The following is a 25,564-nucleotide window of genomic DNA, read 5'->3' on the forward strand; positions in this document are numbered from 1 at the left end:
TTCAAACTGGAATGGCATGGTGAGCAAAAAAAGATGGATTTAGGCCCAGATCTGTGTACTGGGGTGAATGTATGACATTGTTCTGCATTCTGTCCATCAACTGTTGTTTTTACAAAGTCAGGAAGAAGCATGGTGCCGGTGTGCGACAATCCACTAACTAGTTTGAAAATATGAGAGCCATCCAGCCTAGTCCAGCAGCGTCAGATTCTAGGGGTGTTACTCTGCCGAGGCCAGGGTGAGCAGCCCATGGGCTCCACAGCCAGGTGGAAGCATTTTCAAGAGGCCACAGATGACCACAAAGGTAGTAGAGAAAGGAGTTGGCCTAATGGCTAGGGCGGTCAACCTCAAATCTGGGGAACCAGGTTTGAGTCTCGGCAAGGACGCGCAACATCCTGTGATTCTGGGCATATCACTTAATCTCCCCGTGCCTAACAAAAATGAAAGTGTCCTCATGTAATGCAACGGGTGCTCGTGTAAAGCTCTCCTATATCTTCAGGTCAAGTTTGCGCTATAAAACTCTGTAACACGCAGCAGCTTCACTTCCTGTGCTGCATTGCGTGAAATGTAAAATCACCTTCTTAAATGTACCTAGTTAGGTTCAACTATTTATAAATCTCCAGGTTAAAAAGCAACAGAGAAGTCCTTAGTCACATTCTTTTGCTTTATAATGAATTTCAATCCTCTCTGTCACTAAGCATGACCAACCTCTCACAAACCTCTATAAATCATTCTATTAGTAGGAGATGTATCTGATTATATTTACACCAGGTACATTGACATGTCTACACCCTCTCTTTGACGTCTGTGGAGGAAGAAGGCAAACACACATTGCTCAATCAGCATGTGTTTCTTTTGTAGCGATCAAGATTTCATTGTGGTACAGCAAACTTGTTAACATAATTGAAACCCTGCAGATGGGACAATTTACTTTAATGTGCACATGATAACAGTGAGTACATGCCACTACTGCACACCTGGGGAGAAAACCACAATGTAAAGGGAATGGGCGAAAGAAGATGTGCAAAACAGGTGAATAAATATTTTTCATAAAGACTGCCTGGATATTTTCCCTAAAGCATACAAATACCATTATGGATGGAAAGTTTCAACTGATCTCAGCCAATGGTAATCACTCAAGGCTGCATGCCAGGCAATTGGTATTTTGCACATTATGCTATCTCTGGGTAGACCCAGCCATATGCAAATCAGGCCTGTCCTTGCTCCAGTGGGAACAGTCCAGCCTGAACTGCCAGGCCAGATCCTCCCAGAACCTCAACACAAGAAACCCAAGACCAGTTTCGCTCTTAATAGGGATCCTTATTCAGGAAGTGCTTGGCTCCAGTGGCAAAGTGTGCACTGGGCCCATGTCTGAGCATACACTTCATACTTAGGGTATCATACTGAAGTATGCAAAAAGCGATTGATAAATTCTTGCATTGGTGATCATTCGGGGCTGCATCCCAGTCCATTGCTTTTTTTGACACCATGCCATTTCAGTTAAGTTCCAGCAATATTAAAATCAGTCATAACTCTGCTCTAATGGGATTATTACAGCCCGAACTGCCAGACCTGGTCTTCCCTGAACCAGAAAACAAGCAGCCCAAGACCAGTTTCATCCTTATTAGAGGTCATCAGTCGGTTATAGTTTGGTTCAAGAGTCACAGCATGCAGGGGATCCACATCCGGGCAAACCCATCTAACTTAGGACGTCACACTGAAGTATACAAAAAGGGATGGATGGAACATTTGAATTTAGCTCAGACACTGGTAATCAGTTGGGGCCGCTTTCCAGCCCATAGTGATTTTACACACAAACTACCTTCGTTTTTACCCATCCATATGCAACTCAGTCCTGACTCTGCTCCAATGGGAACAGACAAGTCCGAACTGCAAGGCCAGGTCCTGCCTGAACTGCAACATGAGCGATCAAAGAAAGGATTCACCTAGCATCAAATTCCATTATTATTTTCAACACCATGCCACCACAGTTTGGACGCAGCCATATGCACCATCAATAACAGTGATCTCCTGTGGAGGGCACTGAGTAAATAAGGATAGAAATCACTTGTGCTAAGCTCCATCCACTCGGTTTTTTATAACAACGTCTGCCACCCTCCTTCTTACTATGCTAACCAGCTTCCTGCAGTAGCAGAAGATCCTGCTAAGAGCGGGAGGTAAATGGGAACAGGATGGTCTATGTAAGTTGCAGATTGAGGGTGTGGGGTGGGGATTGTATCAGGAGCAGTAACTGTGGGCCACCTTGGGAAATATCTTTTAGGAATGTGGTGGTGAGCTGCAGGTGTACCCCTGAAGGCATGATATCAGGTCTAAACAGTCAATCTCATCCTTGGCCCTTACGATCTTTCTTGCGAACTCCATCTGGTAGAACCAACGCATTCACAGGAGAATCCAAATTTGAAAAGAGTTCGAAAAAATTCAGTCTGGAGTAGGTCAAAAATAGTAAGTCTTTGAGAACCCCAACCACACACAGACTCTCCCTTACCGACATCAAGTCGCAATGTTGTTTCCTCCGTAGACGTAGTAAAATTGCCAGGGAGGGAAAAGACAAAGTTGCAAACCGCAGGTCGCTTCTTAAAGTCTCCAGGAATGGAGAAACGAGCGGTTCCACCTCAGACGACAGCAGTATCGGTTGTAGCGATCCTTTCGAAGTTCCCAGTTCGCAAGTATTAGGACGCGCACTGACCACGGGCGTCAATACGTCCTTCTCATAAACAAAACAAGAGTATTCCAAGGAAGGATTGGAGACCATCAATATGGAGCAAAAAACGACTTCACTTAAGGCGTTTTATGTTGAAAGAAAGCCCTCACTCACCACCTAGTGATGACATGCTTCATCATCGGGCCCCACAGAGGGAATCTAGCATCCCCTCTGTGTGCTGCGACGCCAGAACTACTGCGGAGCGGGTAGTGGGTAAGGACAGTGATGTGCAAAGAATATTAAGTGAGTGATGTGAGGTTTAAAATCAGTCTGTAGTGTATCACAACAATTTTATTAGGATCACTAAGGACTTTATCAATAAAATGATGTGTCGGAAATGCGTCCACAATTATTCAAGTGGTAGTTTCCTTAAGTCAGTCGACATGTTTCAGCCACGAAACGGTGTGAATTTACCTGGCATTCTTCAGGACTTGGTGTGAATAAACCCTGGCGGCATGGACTCGCTAAGGTCCACCCTCACCTAGGGACGTGAAAGTGAAAAATAAATAGTGAAAAAAGTGCAAAAAAATTAGAAAGAAAAACTGTCTTTCTAATAACTCCTGGTTTAGGAGGCTTCCGATTCTAGGGTTTTCTGCACCTGTTAGGGAAGGAAAGGACAGAGACAAACACAAAAACAAAACATACAATCAGTTGTCTTATTGGTTGCCTATTTACAGTCCAAGGTGCTCCAGTTGGTGGTATCAGAGACAACAAGTGGTCGAATAACAGTATAGTTAACACCACCTTGGTCCCCAAAGTATACAAAATTATGGGTAGTTGGTGCATAGTGCTATACGTGCTATGTACAACGCGTGATATTTACAAGGGTTGTGGGTTAAAAACGCTATCAACCTAAAATTGGGCGCGATCAAAATCGTGCCGGAAGGTTAAAATCAGGGTAATTTCTCACTTTGGTGGTGTGATAGATGCACACCATGGGTCACAGGAGGGGGGTGGAGGCGTAATCGGCACACCCTGCGGTCATCAGAAATAAACCAAGAAAATAAGGTAAGGCAGATGTAACACTCAGATCGGTACTTAGCTTAGTAGGAGGTAGAAGGTTTTGTGGCTCGTCTGTACTCACGCCCTCAACGCTCGGCACCCTCAGTATACCTAAGACGACCCTCCGCTGGACCCCGAAGATGTCTGCTCGAGGTAGCGAGGACGCTTTTGTAAACACTGCGTTTCACCGCTTCCTGGTGGGCGCGGTCAGCCTCTTCGGGGTCCAGCGGAGGGTCGTCTTAGGTATACTGAGGGTGCGACCCATGGTGTGCATCTATCACACCACCAAAGTGAGAAATTACCCTGATTTTAACCTTCCGGCACGATTTTGATCGCGCCCAATTTTAGGTTGATAGCGTTTTTAACCCACAACCCTTGTAAATATCACGCGTTGTACATAGCACGTATAGCACTATGCACCAACTACCCATAATTTTGTATACTTTGGGGACCAAGGTGGTGTTAACTATACTGTTATTCGACCACTTGTTGTCTCTGATACCACCAACTGGAGCACCTTGGACTGTAAATAGGCAACCAATAAGACAACTGATTGTATGTTTTGTTTTTGTGTTTGTCTCTGTCCTTTCCTTCCCTAACAGGTGCAGAAAACCCTAGAATCGGAAGCCTCCTAAACCAGGAGTTATTAGAAAGACAGTTTTTCTTTCTAATTTTTTTGCACTTTTTTCACTATTTATTTTTCACTTTCACGTCCCTAGGTGAGGGTGGACCTTAGCGAGTCCATGCCGCCAGGGTTTATTCACACCAAGTCCTGAAGAATGCCAGGTAAATTCACACCGTTTCGTGGCTGAAACATGTCGACTGACTTAAGGAAACTACCACTTGAATAATTGTGGACGCATTTCCGACACATCATTTTATTGATAAAGTCCTTAGTGATCCTAATAAAATTGTTGTGATACACTACAGACTGATTTTAAACCTCACATCACTCACTTAATATTCTTTGCACATCACTGTCCTTACCCACTACCCGCTCCGCAGTAGTTCTGGCGTCGCAGCACACAGAGGGGATGCTAGATTCCCTCTGTGGGGCCCGATGATGAAGCATGTCATCACTAGGTGGTGAGTGAGGGCTTTCTTTCAACATAAAACGCCTTAAGTGAAGTCGTTTTTTGCTCCATATTGATGGTCTCCAATCCTTCCTTGGAATACTCTTGTTTTGTTTATGAGATTAACACTGGGGTGCGAGAGTATCCCACTACCCTATCTCTCTTTTTGTTGCAATATGTCAATACGTCCTTCTGCACGGGGCCCCCATCCTCAGTCACAATGTACTCCATGGAAAACTCAGCTCGTGTCGGGCATGCAATGGATCTGAGTCCGGTCCCATTCGCCCTGTCTCAACTGCACCAACGATCATTTTGCGAACAATGGCTTCCACATATGAGTGCAGTGCGCCGATGGCGGCCAGTACAGTCCTCAGCAACGGCTCACACTCCGTCTGGCCCGTCTCCGCACGCTCAGTTTCAAACATGGTCTTTTCCCCGGAGATCCGGGTTTCTCCGGGGGAACAAGTGAGAGCAGAACGGACAGGTGCGGAGGGCGACTTAGCGATTACACGACAGCAATCTGTACTCCGCTACCGCGAGCGAGGACCCCAACCCACCGAATCCCGGGAGCGGCAAACCGGGACTCTGGGACGGGGACCCCTGCCCTCGGCCTCCAACGTGTCCAGTCACCACTCATTCGATGTTAACCAGACCAAATGACCACTATCAGAATCGGGCAAGGATAACCTTCACTGCGGGGGACCGGACCCAAGTCGAGTCCCACGGCCGATGTTGTTCAACTGAAGCTCGGCAGGGCCAGTACTGGAGGCCCCGGTTCACAAGCTGGACTAGGCTGAGAATTAGACCACGGTATAACTCCGTCAATCAGGCCTATAAAACTCTCGGGATTGCACCTTCAAGCTCTGCAACTATTCATCCACACGGAGGTCGGGCGTAAAATCAGGATATGTGCCAGGATCATCCGGCTGAAAACTGAGGTCGGCGGAGCCTGGAGCTTATGCGGCCATCTTGTTTGCAAGCGTAGCTCCTCCCCCCACAGCACTATTTTTAATATATGTCACTCACCCCTAAGGTAGACCTCCTGAGTGCAGGAGGCAGGGTGCATTATTTTAAAGGTGTGGACATATAAGTGAAGCTTACATGTCCCTATAGTACCGCCTTCCATTAGGGGCTACTATAAGTGATCAGGGGTTATAGGATATCATGGGCTGGCACCTGGGCACACTCCAGTTGCCAGCTCCATTATGGACCCACAGAGAGGTTTCATGTTTGGTATCAAACAACTTGTCTCATCAAACCTGACCTTTTGCCAAGGTCAGATTTGATGTGGCATGCACCCAGGTGGTTATCTTAGAGGATGCCCACCTGGTTTCCCCAGCCTTTCATGTGTCCTGGCTGACAGGCTGCAGCTGCTGCGGCCAAGATAGGCTTCGAACCTCCTGCCAGGAGGTGTGAGCATTTCCAGAAATTAGATACAAAGGCCTGCTTGGGAAGGAAGTGTTACCTCCTCTCCTATAGAGGATGGCTTGTGAAGTGGCACATTGAGGCAGTGCACTTCAAAGACTTTCACCACTTCTGATGTGCATGTGGGCTTCATCCTAGAGGAGGAAGAGCCAACCCCCTGCCCCAGAGACATTTTTGCAACCTGGGTAGGTGGGAAAATTAGATAGTCAGGAGGTGTACACTCTCAGAAGGCTAACCACACGCCTAGAGTGAGTTACCTGGTCTGGACAGCCAAGGAACGTTTCTGCTATTTTAAAAGTGCCAGGATAGTAGCTTCTGGATAGAAAAGGTGCCACACTCCACAGGAAGGGGTCACCTCAGAGACGGATTAAACACTAGGGCCAGTAGCCCATAGGCAACTAGAACTCACACCCCTAATGCCCCTAAAGAACAATTTACTTACCTTCGGTAACGCTTTTTCTGGTGGATACAGTATCTGCCTGTGGATTCCTCACCTTGTGAATATCCCCTTGTGTCAGCAACATTCAGAAATTCTTTTTGCAGCTTCGCGCCGACGTGGACAACGTCACAGAGGCACGACACCGCACACGACTCCGCTGACGTCACCGACTCCATAATAGGCCCATGCCGGCGTGATGACATCAGTACCGCCCTTTTGTCCGAGCCTTCGAGGCACACGGACGGACCGACATCAGTAGATATATACACAGTATACACAGTACACAAATGTCAAGATAACACACATAGTGTGAAACCAAGCAGAAAAGCAATTGAAATAAAACTTTTCCTTCAACAATAAAAACATATTAACATCACAGATACTCAGGTATAAAAGAGTGGACAACGGGGAGGCGGGTGGGTCAGTGAGGAATCCACAGACAGATACTGTATCCACCAGAAAAAGCGTTACCGAAGGTAAGTAACTTGTTCTTCTGATGAATACATCTGCCAGCAGATTCCTCACCTTGTGAATAGATTCCCACAGCAGTCCCCACTCCCGGAGGAGGGTGTCCACTCTCCTATACCAGAAAATCCTGGAGGACAGAACGCGCAAAGTGGCCTTCCCTCCTCACTTCGGTATCCAAGCAGTAATGCTTCGCGAAAGTGTGGAGGGAGGCCCAAGTTGCCGCTCTACAAATGTCCTCAAGAGGTACACCTCTAGACAAAGCAGATGTTGAAGACTTTGCTCTAGTAGAGTGGACTCTTATACCCTCTGGAGGTTCCTTACCAGCCAGGGCGTAGCAGATCTTGATGCATAGTATTATCTATCTCGAAAGTGTGCGCTTGTGCACAGCTCTTACTTTTCTGCAGCCAGCAAATCCAAAAAAAAGCTGGTCACCAACTCGATAGTCTTTTGTCCTATCAAGATAAAAGCTCACCGCCCCCTTAGGGTCCAGACGGTGAAGCCGCTCCTCCTCCTTGGAAGGGTGAGGGGAGGATAGAAGGTAGGAAGGGAAACAGACTGTCCCAGATGGAAAGGAGTGACCACCTCAGGCAGAAAAGCAGCCCTGGTCCTAAGAACCATTCGTTCAGCATGAATTGTCAAGAATGGGGGCCTTGCCAAAGTAATTGCAACTAGAAAAACCGTCTTAAAGGACAACAACCTCAAGGGACAATTATGTAAAGGTTCAAAAGGGGAACCCATTAGATAAGTAAGCACCAGATTCAAGTCCCATTGAGGCACAATAAAAGGAGTAGGAGGAAATTTATTTGTAAGGCCCTTCAGAGATCTTAAAACAATAGGAGATTTAAATAATGATGGCTGATCCGGCAGGCAGAGAAAAGCCGACAAAGCCGAAAGATAACCTTTCACTGTAGCCACAGCAAACCCTTGCTGCGCTAAAGAAAAAGCAAATAGAAGTATATCTGACAAACAAGCCCTCAAAGGGTCAATGGACTTCTCCCCACACCAAGCAACACATTTAGACCATATATAAGAGTAAATGGACTTGGTGGAGTCACGCCTGGCCGATAGAATGACATCCACCACATCATGTGGGAGAGAAAAGGAATTCAGGTTGCCCCGTTCAATCTCCAGGCATGAAGGTGTAAGGTCTGGAGGTGGGTGTGTAGAACCTGCCCCTCCATCTGAGAGAGGAGATCTGCCCTGAAAGGGAGACGGAGCGGCGAGCATGAGGAGAGGTGGAGAAGATCTGTGTACCACACCCTTCTTGGCCAATCCGGGGCGATCAATATAACTTGGGCCCGGTCTTGGCAAATCTTCCTCAGAACCCGAGGAATCAAGGGTATGGGAGGAAATGCGTAAAGGAGTTGTGAGCCCCAACTCAACTGAAACGCGTCCCCCAAGGCTCCCTGCATCGGAAACTGGAGGCTGCAGAATGACGGACAGTGAGGATTCTCGCAAGTGGCGAACAGGTCCACCTGAGGAGTCCCCCACGTCCGAAAGACGTGACAAACTACCTCTGGATGAAGCCTCCACTCGTGGTCGGCTGAGAACTGCCGACTGACACTGTCTGCACGCACATTTAGAACTCCGGCCAAATGATTTGCCATCAGACAAATCTGATGATCCTGAACCCAGGACCAGAGACGCAGAGCCTCTCTGCAGAAACACTGCGACCCTACTCCTCCCTGCTTGTTTACATACCACATAGCGGTGGTGTTGTTCGTCAGGACCTGAACCGACCGCCCACGAAGGGAAGGGAGGAAGGCCTTGAGCGCCAGGCGTATCGCCCGCAATTCCAGAAGGTTGATGTGAAGCAACCTTTCCTCTGGAGACCAAAGACCCTTGATCTCCAGATCCCCCAGATGAGCACCTCACCCTAGAGTGGACGCATCCGTTATCACTGTGGCCACCGCTTGAGGAAGTTGGAAAGGCTATCCTTGAGACAGATTGCCCTCCACACTCCACCAAGACAGATCCGCTGCAGTTTCTCTGGAGATCCTGATGGACTCCCTGAGATCCCCATTGTGCTGATACCACTGCCTGCGGAGGCACCACTGGAGTGCCCTCATATGCCAGCGTGCATGGTTGACCAACAGAATGCAGGAAGCCATCAGACCGAGCAGACGAAGGACCTTCAGGACTGGAACGACCGCTCCATTGTGAAATAAAGGAATCATTTCCTGTATGGCGCGAATCCTTTGAGGTGGAGGGAATGCCCGACATACAGTAGTATCCAGTACTGCACCTATGAACAGGTTGTGCTGGGAGGGCACCAGGTGAGATTTGGGTACATTTATTGAAAAACCCAACCTGTGTACAACAACTGAGTTGTGACTTGCAGATGGTGGACCACTTTCTCCGGAGATTCTGCTTTGATTTGGTGAAGACTCGAGGCACAGTAGTAAGACCAAACGGAAGGACCGCAAACTGGTAGTGCTGCGATCCCACCCTAAAACTGAGATACTTCCTGTGCGACTTCAGAATAGGGATGTGGAAATACGCATCCTGCAAGTCGATTGACACCATCCAGTCTTCTTACAGCAGTGCTTGAAGAACCTGCGCAAGGGTGAGCATCTTGAACTTCTCCTGCTTCAGGTAAAGGTTCAAGATCCTGAGATCCAGGATTGGACGAAGTCTGCCATCCTTTTTGGGGATCAAGAAATACCGGGAGTAGCACCCCTGACCCCTCTCCTGCTCTGGAACCACCTCTATCGCACACTTTCTGAACAGAGCCAGGACTTCTTCCTGCAAGAGGCAAGGGCATACCCATTCTCCACGAGACTGAGAACCCAAAAGATCCGATGTAATCAATTCCCAATCTTGTAGAAAATGGGTAAGCCGGCCCCCCACTGGACCCACATGATCCAGAATGGTGGATCTAGGGCTGCTTTGCTGTGGAGGCAGGGGGTTGGGAAGAGGTAGAGGAGGAGGAGGCCTGACGACTCCTAGGACGAGCTCTTTGCCTGCCTCTGTACGACTTGTACAGCGTATTTTGCTGCTGCTGCTGTTGTGGCTGTCTGTAGGTCCGAAATAAAGAAACGATACGGGCGGCGGATGTGGTCGCTTGTAGGTGTTCCAGCGGGGAGCCGTTTGGCGATAAAGACCAAACGTGAAGATTTACTCCCGCCGCTATGCCCATGGGGCACATTATCTTGTAACATAATATTCTGATCGTCTCTCCTATAATAAGGAGTTTATTGAAATTGAGGAAGAATTTCCTAAAAGGAGCTTCGACAACTGCAGGTCGTATGGTTCCGTGCAATTACTACTCGGGTCTGAGCGCTTTAGCGTGCTTCGATCATTGAGTGGTAGTGTATTGTATTTTTGGTCCTGACGAATGCTGAGCTTAATCATCGCTCTTAAAGCAGAAACATGTTGACCGTATTTTATCTTACTAATTCTCTTCTTTCACTTGATCAATTGGACTTATTGGTTTATATTTGAAAAACCTCTTTATAGTCCTGAAAAATAATTATGTTTTTCAAATCACTGGTTTTAATAGAGTTAGAGCCACCCTCTCATTAAAATAATTTTGAGGAGTGGTCCACACTCTTTTTAACTCACTTTAATTTCTCTAGCAACTAAGGAGGACCCAATGAAGACAACTGGCTACCAGTGTTTCACTGGGGCCTGAGGGTCCTTTTAGCTAGTTCTCTGAGCACGTGCACTCTATTTTTCCTACTGAAAATAACTGTTTTTCCTGAGGTTTAGTAGTAATTTGAACAGAAATTTGTTTGCCTACTGTGTTGGTTGTGTGTATTAACACTCTCTTGTTGTTTGATATATGGTCCGAAATAAAGACCTGCCAAAACCTCTGAACCTCTTCCCCGCAGTACCTCTGGACTGTAGGCCCAAAGATCTCGCTGTCGCTCTGCTGTCCTTGAACCTTTCTAAAGCAGCATCAGCCTTCTTGCCAAACAATCCTGACCCATCAAAGGGCAGATCCATCAAGGCTGCTTGGACATCCGCAGAGAATTCAGAGGATTTAAGCCATGCCGCTCTTCTTGTGGCCACTGAAGAACCCATCACTCTTGCCACCGAGTCAGCAGTGTCCAGATCACTTTGAATGACCTGTCTAGCGGCAGCCAGAGTGTCAGTGATCACCTCTTGAAAATCCTTCCTATCCTCCTCAGAAAGCTTTGGAACCAGCTGTTTGACTGAATCCATCAACGCATGGATATAGCGTCCCATTAGACAAGTAGCATTAGTCGATTTAAGCACCGTGCTTGCAGAGAAAAGACAACCAAGCTCTCCGGTAAGGGGTGTGTGGATAAAAAGTCCGGGTCACCAGGCGCCACCCTGTACCTTCTTGCAACCGCCCTCGAAACAGCAGGGGCTGTAAGCGGTCTTTTCCAAACCTCAGATATAGGCTCCGCCGAAGCATCATTGAAAAGGAGCATAGGCTCGACCACAGAGGTAGGCGAATGAAGGACTTCAGTCAGTATATTAGCTTTATACTCTGCAGTAGGAAGTGTTATATTCAACAAGTCTGCAGCCTTCCTTATAACCACGTGATAAGGTGTCACATCCTTAGAAGGGGCCTCAGAAACAGAGGCCAGATCCCAATCAGGAGACAGCTCAAGTCCACTAGCCTCTCTCAGATCATCAAAAAGATCCTCTGAATCCTGCAGCTCACCCTCTTCCATTTTTGCTTCACGGTACCTCTGCTCTTCCAGAAGTCTCTGTGCCTCACGCCTCGATCTCTCCTTCATGAATGAAGTCGACGAATCCGGAATCGACTCCATCGGAGCTGGAGCCGGCGTCGAGCCCGAAGCCGGAGGACCAGACCGCTGAACACGAGGTCGGATCGGATTCGGCATCGGCGTCGAGGGTGTCGGCGTCGAGGGTCTTGGCGTCGAAGGCTTCGGCGTTGAAGGCTTCGGCGGCACCGAGAAAAGCCAAGGCGGTGTCGGAGCCAGCATGAATGGCATAAAAGGCACAGGAGCGTAAGTCTGGGGGATACTCAGATTGTATGCCAATGGACCCGTGGGACCAACCGGTGCAACAGAGGGGTACATAGCTCTTGAATACACTCCATGCATAGCATTCAGGAACTGAGTCGGGTCCTGACCTGGAGCAGGAAATGCTGGATAAGAGCCCACAGGCTACTCTCGAGGGACCGGGGTCTTCTCGACTTCGACCTCTACCTCAGGCTGGTGCACCGGGGTCGATGATCCCACAGGTAACGCAGCCTCCTCTTCTCCTCTATCTTCTTCTCCCTCACCCTCCTGGTCAGAAGAATGAGTCGGAGCCGGAGAAGGATTCAACAACGGCTTTGGTGAATGAACAGGCAAATTCACATGCTAAGCATCATCTTCGGAGACTTGAACCTCCGGAGTCGGAGTCTTCACATCCTTGCGAAGCAACTTCACCTGCGACTTCGGTCTCGAACTCGAGTCCTTCCCAGAGTGATGGCGAGACTCATGAGATCTCTTTTTGTGCTTTTTCCTCGACGACTTCGAAGCATGCACCGAACGCGACCTCGAGCACGAATTCGAGCGAGACCGCGACCTCGAACGACGAGTCCGTGACCTCGACCTCTTCTTGTCCTTCCTGCTCTTTAACTTTGCAATAAGGAGTTTCGCCTCCCTCTCACGGAGAGCCTTGGGATTCATTTTCTTTTCATTACAGGATGAACATTCCTCAACGTCATGGTCCGAACTCAAACACCAAACGCAGCACTCGTATGGATCTGTAATAGACATCGTCTTGCCGCACTCTCCACAGGGCTTAAATCCAGTCTTCTTCGTGGACATTTCGACACAAAGAAGCAAAAGGACACCGAAAAGAAACAAACAGTAGCAAAGTTACCAACAGCTACAGAGGATCCCTAGAAACCGTTAGCGTCGACGACGCGGAAAAAAAGGAACTGATGTCATCATGCCGTCATGGTCCTATTATGGAGTCGGTGACGTCAGCGGAGTCGCGCGCGTTGTCGTGCCTCTGTGACGTCGTCCAAGTCGGCGCAAAGATACAAAAAGAATTTCCGAATGTTGCTGATGCAAGGGGATATTCACAAGGTGAGGAATCCACTGGCAGATGTATCCATCAGAATCTAAGGTCTAAGGGGCACCTCTGGCACCAACACCTCTGATCTGAACAACCTGCAACCAAGGACAAAGAAGAGACCCGAGTCTTCCACTTCAGGACCTGTACAAACCAAGGTTGAAATAACCTGCACCTGTGGCAACCACCCTCTACTGCATGAGTGCTATTCGTCGCAGACCAGAGACTTGTTCCAAAGGAAAGAGGAACCCCTCTGCAAGCCAAAGGCAAATCCAGAACTCCCTTGGACTACACGTGCAAGTGCCCTGCAGCCCGAAGGTAAAGCATATTCCCAGAACCAAAGAATCACTGGACATCGAGCCTGCTGAGGAAGCACCGAAAAGTAAACAGTCCAGTGCATCGTGAGAAATGCAGTCCTGACCTCCAGCAAGATTCAGACAGCTCCTGTTTTCCTCAGACTTCAGGACGTCAAAGTAACAGAAAGGCTGAGCTTGCCACTGCCAAGGCTTGTTGGTGGCCAGTCCGGCTACCACTACCTTTGTTCAACACTGTGCCTTGAGAGAACCACACAGCATCTTCATCCAAACACCTCAGTTGCTCCGTTGTCGAGATTTTACATTCATTTCCATGTAAATGGTAAAACCAGTTAACCCTCCAGGTACCACTTCAGCACCATGGACAGCCGAGACTCCTCTGCACTCAGGCCCTACGTGCCAAGTAAAATTCAATAGAATGTCAGAGCCTGGTCCTGAGAACCGTCCCATCTTTACAACCAGTGTGTTCCACTAGACTCAATCTGCAACTGACCGATTGTCCCTAGTGTTTTACTCTATTGGATGCAACATTAAAGGTTTGTAAGATTGAAATGCACTGATTTATTTTTCTTTTAAAAATCCATAACTCCAGTTATACTCATCACATTGTCTCCATTTGATGTCTAGATTAATATAAAAATCTGCTTTATTTTTATATATTGATGTCAGATTTCTTTAGAGTTGTGTCAATTACTTGTCGTCCATGTTGGTACTCTGAAAAGATTAACACATATTCCTCTAGGAAAACCTGACTGTTCTGTGTTACACTACCAGGACTAAGATAGGGATTTATTAGTGTGGATCCAAAGGACCTATTTGGGGTAACATGAAGGTATTGCATAGTGAAGCCCATCGAGCCTCACTACATAATACCCCACTTTCCTACAGAGCAATACCTCTAACTGCAAGACATGCAGCTTTATTGGAAGGCAGGGCAAATTAGTACAGAGATATAACAAAGAAGCATATAATTGATCAAGTATTTTTCAAACTGTTTGCAATTGCCATGATGGATCATAACTATATTTTTCATTTACAATTTGACCTTCTTTACAGTAATGTCATAATAATTAATAAAAATAGTGTACCTATGAATGTTGGTTGCTTCCTGTTTGATATCTTTTCTAAGAAACACCCATCTTCCTTGGTTTTAAAGCCAATAGTCAGCAGGTAATGTTGAGAAGCAGATGGCGGCCAGTCGGTTGTTTGTGGCAGAATGTGCAGGACCTGAGGGTCTAGAAGATGACACTGTCTTTAGTATAGGCTTTTAGACACAATATTTTGTTTACCATATACTGTAACATCAAATAGAACATGACATATTCTTCTCAGAGAATCATATGCCTGTATAAGTCATCTTTAGCTTACTTTGGGAATATGTTGACCTGCATCGATTTAGGTTGTAGGATATAGGATCGTAGGTAAATACTAAACAGTCAAAATAGTTAACTATCTTTCAAGTCATTATTCCAGGGTATGGGCAATATTGTATTTAGACAAGAGCAGTTGTACAATTTATACATTTATCCTATAATTTTGTTTATTTTTAGAGCATGGATTTTAGATACAGGTTCAGGAGAGAAAGAGCATGGAACCTGCAGGTATAACTAGAGATAGTGTGGTGAATTCATAGCGCTTATTGGTCAAGGAGTAGTATTTAAGGTCTTCAGAGAATATATTCATTTTAGTTAAATAAACCTCAGTCTCTGATGGGAATAAACACTTCCATAAATACTAAGGTTAGTGCAGATTATTCAAAGAGCAAATTAGACACAAGGATAACAATAGTACATGGTACAAATACAGTAGTTATGCATATAGGGGCAGATTTACAAGCCCCCATTGCCACCAGTATGTCACTTTTTGTGACCTACTGGTGGCATATTTCACTGCTCCATATTTAAAAGGACAGGAAAAGCTACCCTGCATAGCTTTTCCTGTCCTTGTAAATACGACCCCTTTACACGCAGCACTCTGTGTGAAAGAGGCGTTCTATGGGTGTTGCTGTCCCAACGCAAAACCCATGGAACCAGACACATTTCCAGATTTACTAGGAATCGTGAATCTGGAAATTTGTTGAAATGCTATGCCTCCCCAGGGGAGGTGTAGGAAGGCGCAACGAGGAAAAATATTTAAATTTTTTCCTTGTTTTTTCCTCTTTCAATGTGTGCTGCATTCTACAGCATGCATTGAAAGAGGAAACTGCATGTAGTGCCCCTTCCAGCACAAAAACAATCTCCCAATGACAAAGGCATCCTTGCATTGTGGTGCAAAGGGTGCCTGCACTGGGGCATGGCAGATGTTTGTGCGCCAGCGCAGGGGACAGCACGGGAATGCGACATATCATTGTAAACATGTCGCATTCCTTGGCTCTGAAGGTGCCGCAGCATAGCGTAGCCAAAGGGCTTGCGGTGCCACGCTGCAGCACCTTCTTGTAAATCTGCTCCAGTTTATAGAAATCAACTCACATTCCATTAAAAAATTTGCCCTAATACATCTAGGAAACAGTATATGGTCTTAAGTATAAAAATTACATCTTCAGTCAAATTGTACCCTGAAGAAATATTATTTTTTGACAAACATAAAACCCTGACTGTGCCAATGCTGATGACCATAGGGTGGATCTAAAGAGAGTGATAGTAAATGGACTAAGCAATAATGTGACATTTGATGAAGTTATCACCAAAAAAAGTGAATCCTATACATTAAGGTCAGCTTTAACATTATCAGTTGCTGTACTGATTCTAAGCTAATGTGAACATTTAATGCCAATCCAAATTTTGTAAATAGGTTGTAATATTCCTTTCAAAATATTCTTTATTCCAAGTTGATATAGTCTGTAGACAGGAGAAGTGGAGGAATAAAAGCACTAGTTGTCAATCAATTATTTTTTATAAGATGCGTTGAGTTTGGTTCGGGGGACAAAGTAACGGGGAGCATGGATAGAGTGTGATGCGAAGGTATTTGAAGATTCTCCTATTTTGTTAGATCTTTGTTTTTGATCTCAGATGTACATTTTGGAGAATTCAAAGCAAACATAACATAGTGTAATATTGACAAACATCTTTCATCAGCATAATAACTGCAGGCATCCAGTGTTTCCAAAACCAGCATTCGATATTGAGTTCCAGTGCAAAGCTGTTCCATAGAGATCCACTTCATACATATAATGAGATGCATCACTAAAGCAGTTGCTTTCCCAAAAAGCACTATTACATTTCACAGAAGGTAACGTTTCAGTCTTTTCTGGAAATGTTTCTCCCACTGTGTACTACATTTAAACAAAAACTTTTACGGAAGTGTCTTCACTCCTATCTTTTTATGTGTGAAGACTCTGCAGTTGCCAAGATACTACGGGTAAAATACCTTTGTGAGTAGCAAACAATCATAAACTTACACAAAAGTGTAGGTATACCTTTGTGAATCAGGCCCTTAATGTTTAATCCACAACAAATCTGTATACTGTTGTCAGAACCCTTTAAATTGGGTAGATGACAATGCAGCAGATTCTGTAAAACATGCAATTTAAATTGCCTTAATCTTTCCTCATAAGCTAAGGTGTACCTACCACCTAAAGTAATCCAGAGCAGTTGCTCTGAAGATTATTTCCTAATTATATCCTTAATATTCTTTTCATCAAACAACCTAGGTAGATAATGTTTCATATTCCATTGTCAAAATGTGCTGGGAAGCCTAATCAGAATTAACATCCATTCTCAGTCACAACATAGTGCTGCAAATAAAGGTACCAGTGTTTTTGTTTAACTTGTACATACTGTTGGCAGGGCTCTGCCAGAAAGGACTTGGATGAAGCAAACCCTATCCAAATTTGCTTGTGCGTTTGATGCTGAAATCATACTCACTACAGTTTCAAAAAGTTTGATAAAGGAGCCTCTACAGACAATCTAAATGAAAACAAAATAACAAAACTAAAGGTTGTTTGACATTTGAAAAGCTCTTGTGAGGTGATACCTTAAGAGATAGAGTTAATACTAGACTAAAGCCTTATTATTTGCTTGTTTGTAGGTATCATATCTGCCAGTACCATTCATCAAATTGGTGTGAATGACTGCTGCAGTGTTGCTGTTGAGTAGACGAGCAACAGCATCATTGACTGTACACGCTCTCTCCATCTGTGCCCCATCCCCCTGGGATTTGCCACCGGAGCAGTGTCTTCTCCTGTAAACCGAGGGCAAGTCTCTGTAGGATTCAGAAACTAGTGTCGCTGCCCTATTGGAATCATCTGGGATCCAAGTAGGTGGCTTATGAAAGGATATGTCTATTGGGAGTGTAGAAGGAGAGGCGGTGGTTGAGGTATGCAGGTCTGGCATTGTGGAGTGGCAGGGAGTGTGGAAGTAGGAGGACAAAACAGCGCTGATTTGGTAGTTCATTAAGAGCCAGGAGTCCAGTATAATGACGGGATTTTATGCATGGTCCGTCAGTGAAGGGGGGTCCATGCGCTGCGGGCCACCAGGAGTCATCCCAGGTGGAGGGGGTGGAGTCCAGGATGAGGACTTTAGTCTAGGGAAAAGCAGACAGATGGCAATTGCATGTTTCTTGCTGGGGACAATCAACTTTCCGAAAATCCCTCCAAGTTAGGGAGGGGAATTTGCCTTCTCATCCAGGTGGTGGAGTTACTCCAGCTAGTTGATGGATAAATACACTCACCATTTTTTGGGTGGGAAAAGGTGAGATCATGAGTTTGTGGCCATTCACAAACTTTTAAGGCAAAGAACACTTTCTATACATTTTGAGCTGTCCTAAATGAACTAATGTTTGTTCATGATTGTTAGACCTGACATCCTTGGTGTGGTTTCCCACAAATTTTTGCCTTCTGACTTCCTCTTTTGCTGACTTTCATTTTGCTGGCTTTAGAGTTCTGGGCACTTTACCACTGCCAACCAGTGCTAAAGTGCATGCGCTCTGTACACTAAACATGGTAACATTGGCTTATCCACAATTGGCATATTTAGATTACCCATAAGGCCCTAGTAAAATGAACTCTATGTGCCCAGGGCTTGTAAGTTAAATGCTACCAAGGGGCCTGCAACACTGATTGTGACACCAACTTAAGTAGCACGTTAAACATGGATCAGGCCTGCCACAGCAAAGCAGGTGTGTGCAGTATAAACTGCGATTCAGACGTGACAAGCTAGCCTACTGGCCAGACCAAAACTTTCCTTTTTATTACATGGTAAGTCACTCCTAAGGTAGGCCTTGGGCAGCCCTAAGGGCAGGTTGCAGTATAATTTGGAAGTAGGATGTGTACTTTTAAGTTTTACATGGACTGGTAATGAAATACTTTTAAATTCATGTTCCCTACTGCAAGACCCATATCTCCCATAGGTTAACATGGGGACTTCATTATAACATTTTCTAAGTGGAGTTTCCCTTTGGGACAAGATGGGGAAAAGTACATTTGGTGTCTCTGGACTCACAATTTAAAAACATAACATATGGTGAAGGTAGATTTAAATTGCAATTCTGAAAATGCCACATTTAGAAAGCTGGCATTTTCTTACTTAAACCATTTGGTACCTTCTGCCTGTCCCTTGAATACACATCTGGGGTGGGTTACAGCTTGCTTTCTGCATTCCCCCTTAGCCACTCACAAAGGCAGAGTAGATGTGACTGAGTAGCCATCTGCATTTTGATGGGTCATGTTGAGGCAGGATAAGAGGGCAGAGCTGGCACTTGCACCTGATTAGGGATGTGCCTGTTCCCACACAAAGGGGTGCATACCACCCTGTAGGGAGTCTGGGGCCAGGGCAGTCAAGGCAGGGCCTTGTGCACTCCAAATCATCTATTTGAAGCCCCCTACTGCAAAGGCTCAATTGAGTATAACTACTGGACCTCTGACACCTTGATTTTAGAATACTGTGGGAACTAATGACATTCTGTCAGGAAGAAGAGTTGCTGTGCTGTAGGAGGGACTGCCACGTTGTTAGCTGCTCTGCTGTGTTGGCCTGTTGCTTGCTGATTGCTGTGTTGTAGGAGGGACTGTCACTTTGCTACCTGCTTTTCTGTGTTGGCCTGCTGTCTGCTGCTTCCTGCCTGGGAGTGAGAAGTACTGGACCTGCTCTCTAAATCCTTGAACCCAAATTCTCCAAGGGCTTGCTGGCTTTCTGGCTTGCCCCCTGTTTTGAAGTCGCTGGGTTATCAAAGACTTCCTTCAACCCTGCTTTAGTTGCTGGACTCTGTTAACTGTGAGACCTTCCCTGCCAAGAGGTGCCAATCCTGTCCAAGGCCTTGAAAGTGGTTTCCGCAACTGTTTTACTACAGAAATTGACGCATTGATGACTTTGTGCTAATTGGAACCCATGCATTGCTCTTTGATGCAGATTCAGGGCCGATTCAAGGACATACCTGTGCGGCTCGACGATGATGCAGGACCCGACTGTAAGGCTCGACAATAATGCTGTGCCTGCATTGCAAGAAGTTCAACACCACCGCAGGACACTCAATGATGATGCGGGACTCGACTGAGAGGCAAGGCACCTACGCATCTACTTAACTGCATGGGTTGGAACAGACTCTTCGAGTCTGCAGCGACATCGCTGAATCAATCCAATGTAGTTATTCAGCAGGCCCTGGTTGCGTCCTGTTGCCAAACTGTCCTCCATTGCTGTCAGCCTGAACTTTGATTTACTTCGATCCAGCGTGACTTCATGTAACCCCTAAGTGCTATTATTTTTTATGCACTATACTGCAGTTTATTCTTTAAAAGTTCATATCTCATATTCCACCTATTGGATTTTTGTTTTTTGGTCTTGTTTTACTCATAAAAATATTCTTTATTATTCTAAACTGGAGTATTTTTGTGGTAGTTTCATTGTACTACTGTAATTAAAGCATTGCACACATACTTTACACATTGCCTCTTAAGTCAAGCCTGACTGCTCTGTGCCAAGCTACGAGAGGGTGAGCCCAGGACAATTTAGGATGTGTATGTGAATTACCCTGACTAGGATTGTAGTCCCTACTTGGACAGGTTGGAAACCTCTGGCAACTAGAGATCCAATTTCTAAACTGGGTGATCAGTGGTGAGGGTAGGACTTGTGTTTGTGCAGTACCTTACAGTAATTTGGTGTATACTACTATCCATATCTAGACCAATTTGAATCAATTGTCTCTGAACCCATTTGGTATGTTTTATTCTGCACTCTTTAAATTGCCATTTTTACTTTTTCCTTCCACCTGATTGGCATTTTTGCTTTTTGTCTAAATCATGTCTCTGATTGGAGGTACTTTAAATGCACATGCACCTGCAAACAGGGATTTTGATTTGGCCAAGCTGGAGAAATACATTGAGAGCCCACTCAAGGATTTTTGCAAGGAGTTTAAGGTTTCTACCAAAGGCTTCACTAAAATGTTAGAGCTGCAAAAGGCACTGAGGGCCTGGTTGGAATCTAGGGATGCAGCACATTAAATGCCAAAGGATGAGGATGATGATGAGGAAATAGAGGATGATGAAGAGCTGGCTGGACCAGGATTCAGAGGAGAATCTTGGACTGCCTGTGAGACAGGGGGTAACCAGCCTGCATGGGGAGATGGTCCACCCCAGGGAAGCAGGCAGGGTGTTCTCTAAAGGCCTGTCCGCAGAGGAGCTGGAGGACAGGAGGTAAGATAGGAAATTAAAATTACAACTTTCCAAACTAAATCTTGAGGCAGAGAAAAAGAAACAGACCTTAGAGGAGAAAAGGCTAACCATGGAGATGGAGGAAAACAAAATGAAATGCCTGTCTGCATTCCCCTGCATAAACGGGCAAGAGGTGGTTTACTTGCGAATGCATGGCTTGATTGCCCAGTGGCATATGGCGTAGATGTGGACCTTAGATAACTGGAACTGAGGGGTGCGATAACCTACCTGGGAGAGTCACTGCAAGCTGGGGCCACTGCTGGGAACTACATAGGTGACGGCGCAAATTTCTCGCGTGCTGGGCCGGTGGAGGCAGTAGCTCGTGAGTGGCCTAGATCGACAATTTGCCCCTCTGTTCAGCTATAATAAGTGGTTTCATAGGGAGAAGCGGCGAGAGACATACCTTGTGTTCACAATGGGGAAACAGGAACAGCAGCAGTCGCGCCTCACCTTCGAGGCATGAAAGTCATTGAGGTCCCAGCTTACTCGGCAACCTAAAGACAGCCCCAGCTCCTTCTCTGGGTTACTCCCCCTCCCCTATTCCCTTTTTCCTCTGCTCCCTAGTGGGGACATGTTCCTCCGATACCTGACTATGCAACTGTAGCCAATGTTTTTGATTCTAATCTGCTTTTCTAAACACTGAGACCTGAGCAAAATGGCTGATGCCCGGTGGAGCTGCTAGACAGCTATAGAGGAGATTGGCCTGGGTTTCCCCCTCGACCGTCACTTCGCCAGCCAGACATTGGGCACAGTTTCCTCTTCGTCCCTCTGCTATGGCTCGTTCCTCCCCTTTCCTTTGTCTCTCCGCCCTATCTCCCTCCTACCCTTATTCTTCACCCCCTTACCCTTCTGCTCTCCACTATGCTTGTCTTCTATGCTCTTTAACTGTTTCTAGCAACAGATGTAACTTGTAACTGATGTAACTTTGTAACACAGTGGAACCTCAGGTAAAGTGCTCTGATACCTCCCGGTCTAGCCAGCGCTATATAAAACTCAAATAAATAAATAAATAAATAAAATGTTGGCTCAGAAGCTGATCCTGAAGGAGCTAGATATCAAAGACAGGGGGTCTGAGTCCAGCCAAGACAGTGGCAGCATTTCTTTGGTGCCCTCTGACAGGAGGGTCCACAAACTCAAGGGTCTGGTGTCACACTCTGTTGACAGTAAGCCCACTGACCCCAGGGAGGTTGCAAAGGAAGTGGACCGCTGGGTCAGCACCAGGGTCCACAAGAAGGTATCTTAGAGGGTATTACCACAAGGGTGGGCAGGGTCCGTACCAGAAGAAGGAGGGGGACAAAAATAAGAGCAAGGAGTTTCCTAAAGGACCCCACAACTAGTTCTGGAGGTCAGGGTTCCCATCCCACTGCTGATAAGAAAAAGAAGTGGTTTACCTACAGTAGACCTGCAGGCTCCCATGAAGTGTTATGAGTGTCAGTAAGAAGAACACTACAAAGGGGATGACAAGTGTCCCAAGCAGCCCCCCACTGGTAAGCAGTCTAAGGGTTTGGCTAGTGTAGTGTTTGAGAAGGAGATTGCCCAAGATAGGTTTGATGAGAAAATAGATATTACCCTAGTGTCCCTGGGTGATGGAGAGATGGTGCAGAGAACCCATATGCCTGACAATACTAGGATGTACATTTAGGGGGTCACCATCAATGGGCAGAGGATAGATGCTGTGAGAGACACAAGAGCCAGCATCTGGTAACTTATGAGCAGATAGTTCTTAATGTGTTCCACCAACTTGTTGCAGCTGACAACCGTGAGAGCCACTACCAAGTGGCTCTGGTTCCCTTTGAATGGGAGGGTGTCTCAGATCTGCTTAAGGTAACTGTGAGTACATCCATGCCTGTGGAAAGTCAATTACCTGGAGCATACCATCTGGAAGGAGGTGGAGCTCAGGTAGTACTTGAAGATGATGGGGTTGCGTGAGTGGGTGTGCCTGATCACATGGCCCATGGGAGCCTGATAGGTTGGTCAGGAGGACTTGCACTCTGGAAGAATGGCCCAGGTACCTGCCAAAAAGAGGAAGGGCAAGGGCAATGGTAAACCTGTTCCTGAGATTCCCAAGGTCTGGGAGGAGGCTGACCTTGAGGGGAAAGCTCTGATACCTCCAAGGGATTATGTAGCTGAACTCGGGCCCTGCCTGAGCTGACCCACTGGCAGCAGGAGGTAGGTCCCTCCAGGGAAGAGTTTTGCAAGGTGCAGAAGGAGTGCCCTACTCTTGTGGATCTTCAGCAGCAGGCCAAAACCCAGGGAGCTGGTAACGCCTCTGGCAAGCACATGATTTATTAGGAGAATGATCTCCTTTATAGTGAGCCTAAGGCTCCTTAGCCTGGTGCAACCCATGTGTTGGTGGCACCCCGGTGCTTCAGGTCCTTCCTATTGGGTCTGGCTCATGATGTGCTACTGGCAGGTCATTTGAGACAAGAAAAGGCCTTTGACAGACTTATCACCCACTTTTACTGACCTCACATGAGGAAGGCCTCAGATATGTTCTGTAGGCCCTGTCCTGCCTGCCAGGCAAGAGGCAAGTCAGGGAAGGAGTGCAAGGCCCCTGCAAACTTTTCCTGTTGCTAGCACCCCTTTTGAGCAGGTTGGCATCTATATTGTGGGCCTCTGAATCCCAAGACATCCGTGGGCAACATATTCATTTTCAACTTGGTGGACCATGCTACCAGGTACCTGAAAGCTATTCCTCTGAAGACAGTGACTGTGTCTGTAGGGGCCAGGACACTGAGGGGGATCTTTACCCATGTGGGTTTCCTCAAGGAGGTGTTATCTGACCAGGGCACCAACTTCATTTCCAATTACAAGAACGCTATTTGAAAGGAGTAAGGGGTAACCTTCAAGTTCACCACTCCTAATAATCTCAAACTAATAGGTTGGCTGAAAGGTTCAACCGCACCCTCAAAGGCATGATTATGCGTCCATCTGAACCCATGAGGTGCAAGTGGGACATCCTCCTGCCATGTCTTTTGTTCACCCAAAGGGAGGTACCACAGAAGAGGTCTGCTTCAGCCCATTTGAACTTCTATATTGGCAATCTGTGAAAGGACCTCTCAGTTTGGTTAGAAAAGGCTTGGCGCAAGCTCCTAAGAAGCCGCCCAATATGTAGTTAGATACATGCTGGCATTCCTGCACCAGACAGCCCGCTTCAGGAAAATAGCACCGTAGAACCTAGAAGCTAGCCAGAAGGACATGAACTGCAGGTTTCACCAGAATACCGCATTGGTTCAGTTTCAGCCTGGTCAAAAAGTGTGAGTAATGGAGCCAGTGGAGTCCCAGGCCCTGTAAGACCATTGGTCAGGGCCTTATGAGATGAATCAGAGCAAGATCAATCTCGCCTAGTTGGTGGACCTCAAAACTCCTAGAAACCCTTTGAAGGTCCTGCATGTGAATCGCCTCAAACCCCACTTTGAGAGGTCTGTGATTTCCATGCTCCTGGTTACTGATGATGGGGTGGAAGAGGAAAGTGAGCCTCTCCTCGACCCTCTATCTTCCAAGGGGCAGATGGGTCGTTAGAGGGTATCAACCTCTATTCTACACTGACTCTAGATCAACAGAGAGACTGCTGCCAGTTGCTGTGGCACTTTGCCTCTTTGTTCTCCCTTGTCCAGGACTTACTATTTGGTGTACCCATGATATTGATACTGGGGACAGCAAACCTGTGAGGAACAAAATGTATAGAGTGTCTGATAAGGTGAGAGCTAACACTAAGGAGCAGATCTCCAATATGTTGAAGTTAGGGGTTATTGAGCCCTCAAACAGCCCTTGGTCATGTAGAGTATTGCGGGTTCACAGGACTGCCCCTCCAGGTGTCACACCTGAACTAAGTTTCTGTGTGGACTACCCTGGGTACAATGCAGTCACTAGAAATGACACACACCCCATCCCCAGAGCTGTTGAGCTCAGAGATCGGCTTGGTGCTGCCAAGTTCCTCAGCATGTTTGACTTAACGTCTGGGTACTCACATATCGCCTAAAGAGAGCTCATCGTTCTTAAAATCTTAAAGGCACTTCTAGTTCTGGGTCATTACGTTTGGTTTGAAGAACGCCCCTGCCACCTTCCAGAGGTTGGTGAATCAGATCCCGGCTGGGTTGGAGAACTTCAAGGACGCCTACCTAGATGACATTGCAGTCTTCAGTTCTAATTTGAAGGACCTCTTGAGCTACTTCTAGGAAATACTTTGGGCTCTGCTGAGTACTGGCCTGACTAACAAGGCCAGTAAGTGCCAGATAAGGCAGGGTTCTGTGGTCTACTTGGGATAGCAAGTAGGGGGCGGCAAGGTGCAGCCCTTGCAGCCCCAAATTGACACCATTGTGAATTAGGGACCCCCTAAGATGCAGACAGAATCAAGTGCCTTCCTAGGCCTCACTGGATACTACAGGAGTTTCATCAAGGAATATGACACCATTGTTGCCCCCTTGACCGAGCTGACTACCGTGAAGAAGCCACATCAGGTGATCAGGACAGAGGTGT

The 25,564-nt window shown here is 46.5% G+C and overlaps 1 protein-coding gene across 1 annotated transcript in view; it reads right to left on the reverse strand.

Moving 5' to 3' along the window:
* SPATA16 (spermatogenesis associated 16) overlaps positions 1 to 25,564 on the reverse strand; it is a 476,121-nt gene that overhangs the window by 260,369 nt on the left and 190,188 nt on the right. Inside the window, exon 6 of the mRNA XM_078665447.1 lies at positions 14,535 to 14,681. Coding sequence (XP_078521573.1) covers positions 14,535 to 14,681 — 147 coding nt within the window. The remainder of the gene's footprint in view (positions 1 to 14,534; positions 14,682 to 25,564) is intronic.

This window comes from Lissotriton helveticus, chromosome 11, assembly GCF_964261635.1.
Source record: "Lissotriton helveticus chromosome 11, aLisHel1.1, whole genome shotgun sequence".
Classification (NCBI taxonomy): Eukaryota; Metazoa; Chordata; class Amphibia; order Caudata; family Salamandridae; genus Lissotriton; species Lissotriton helveticus.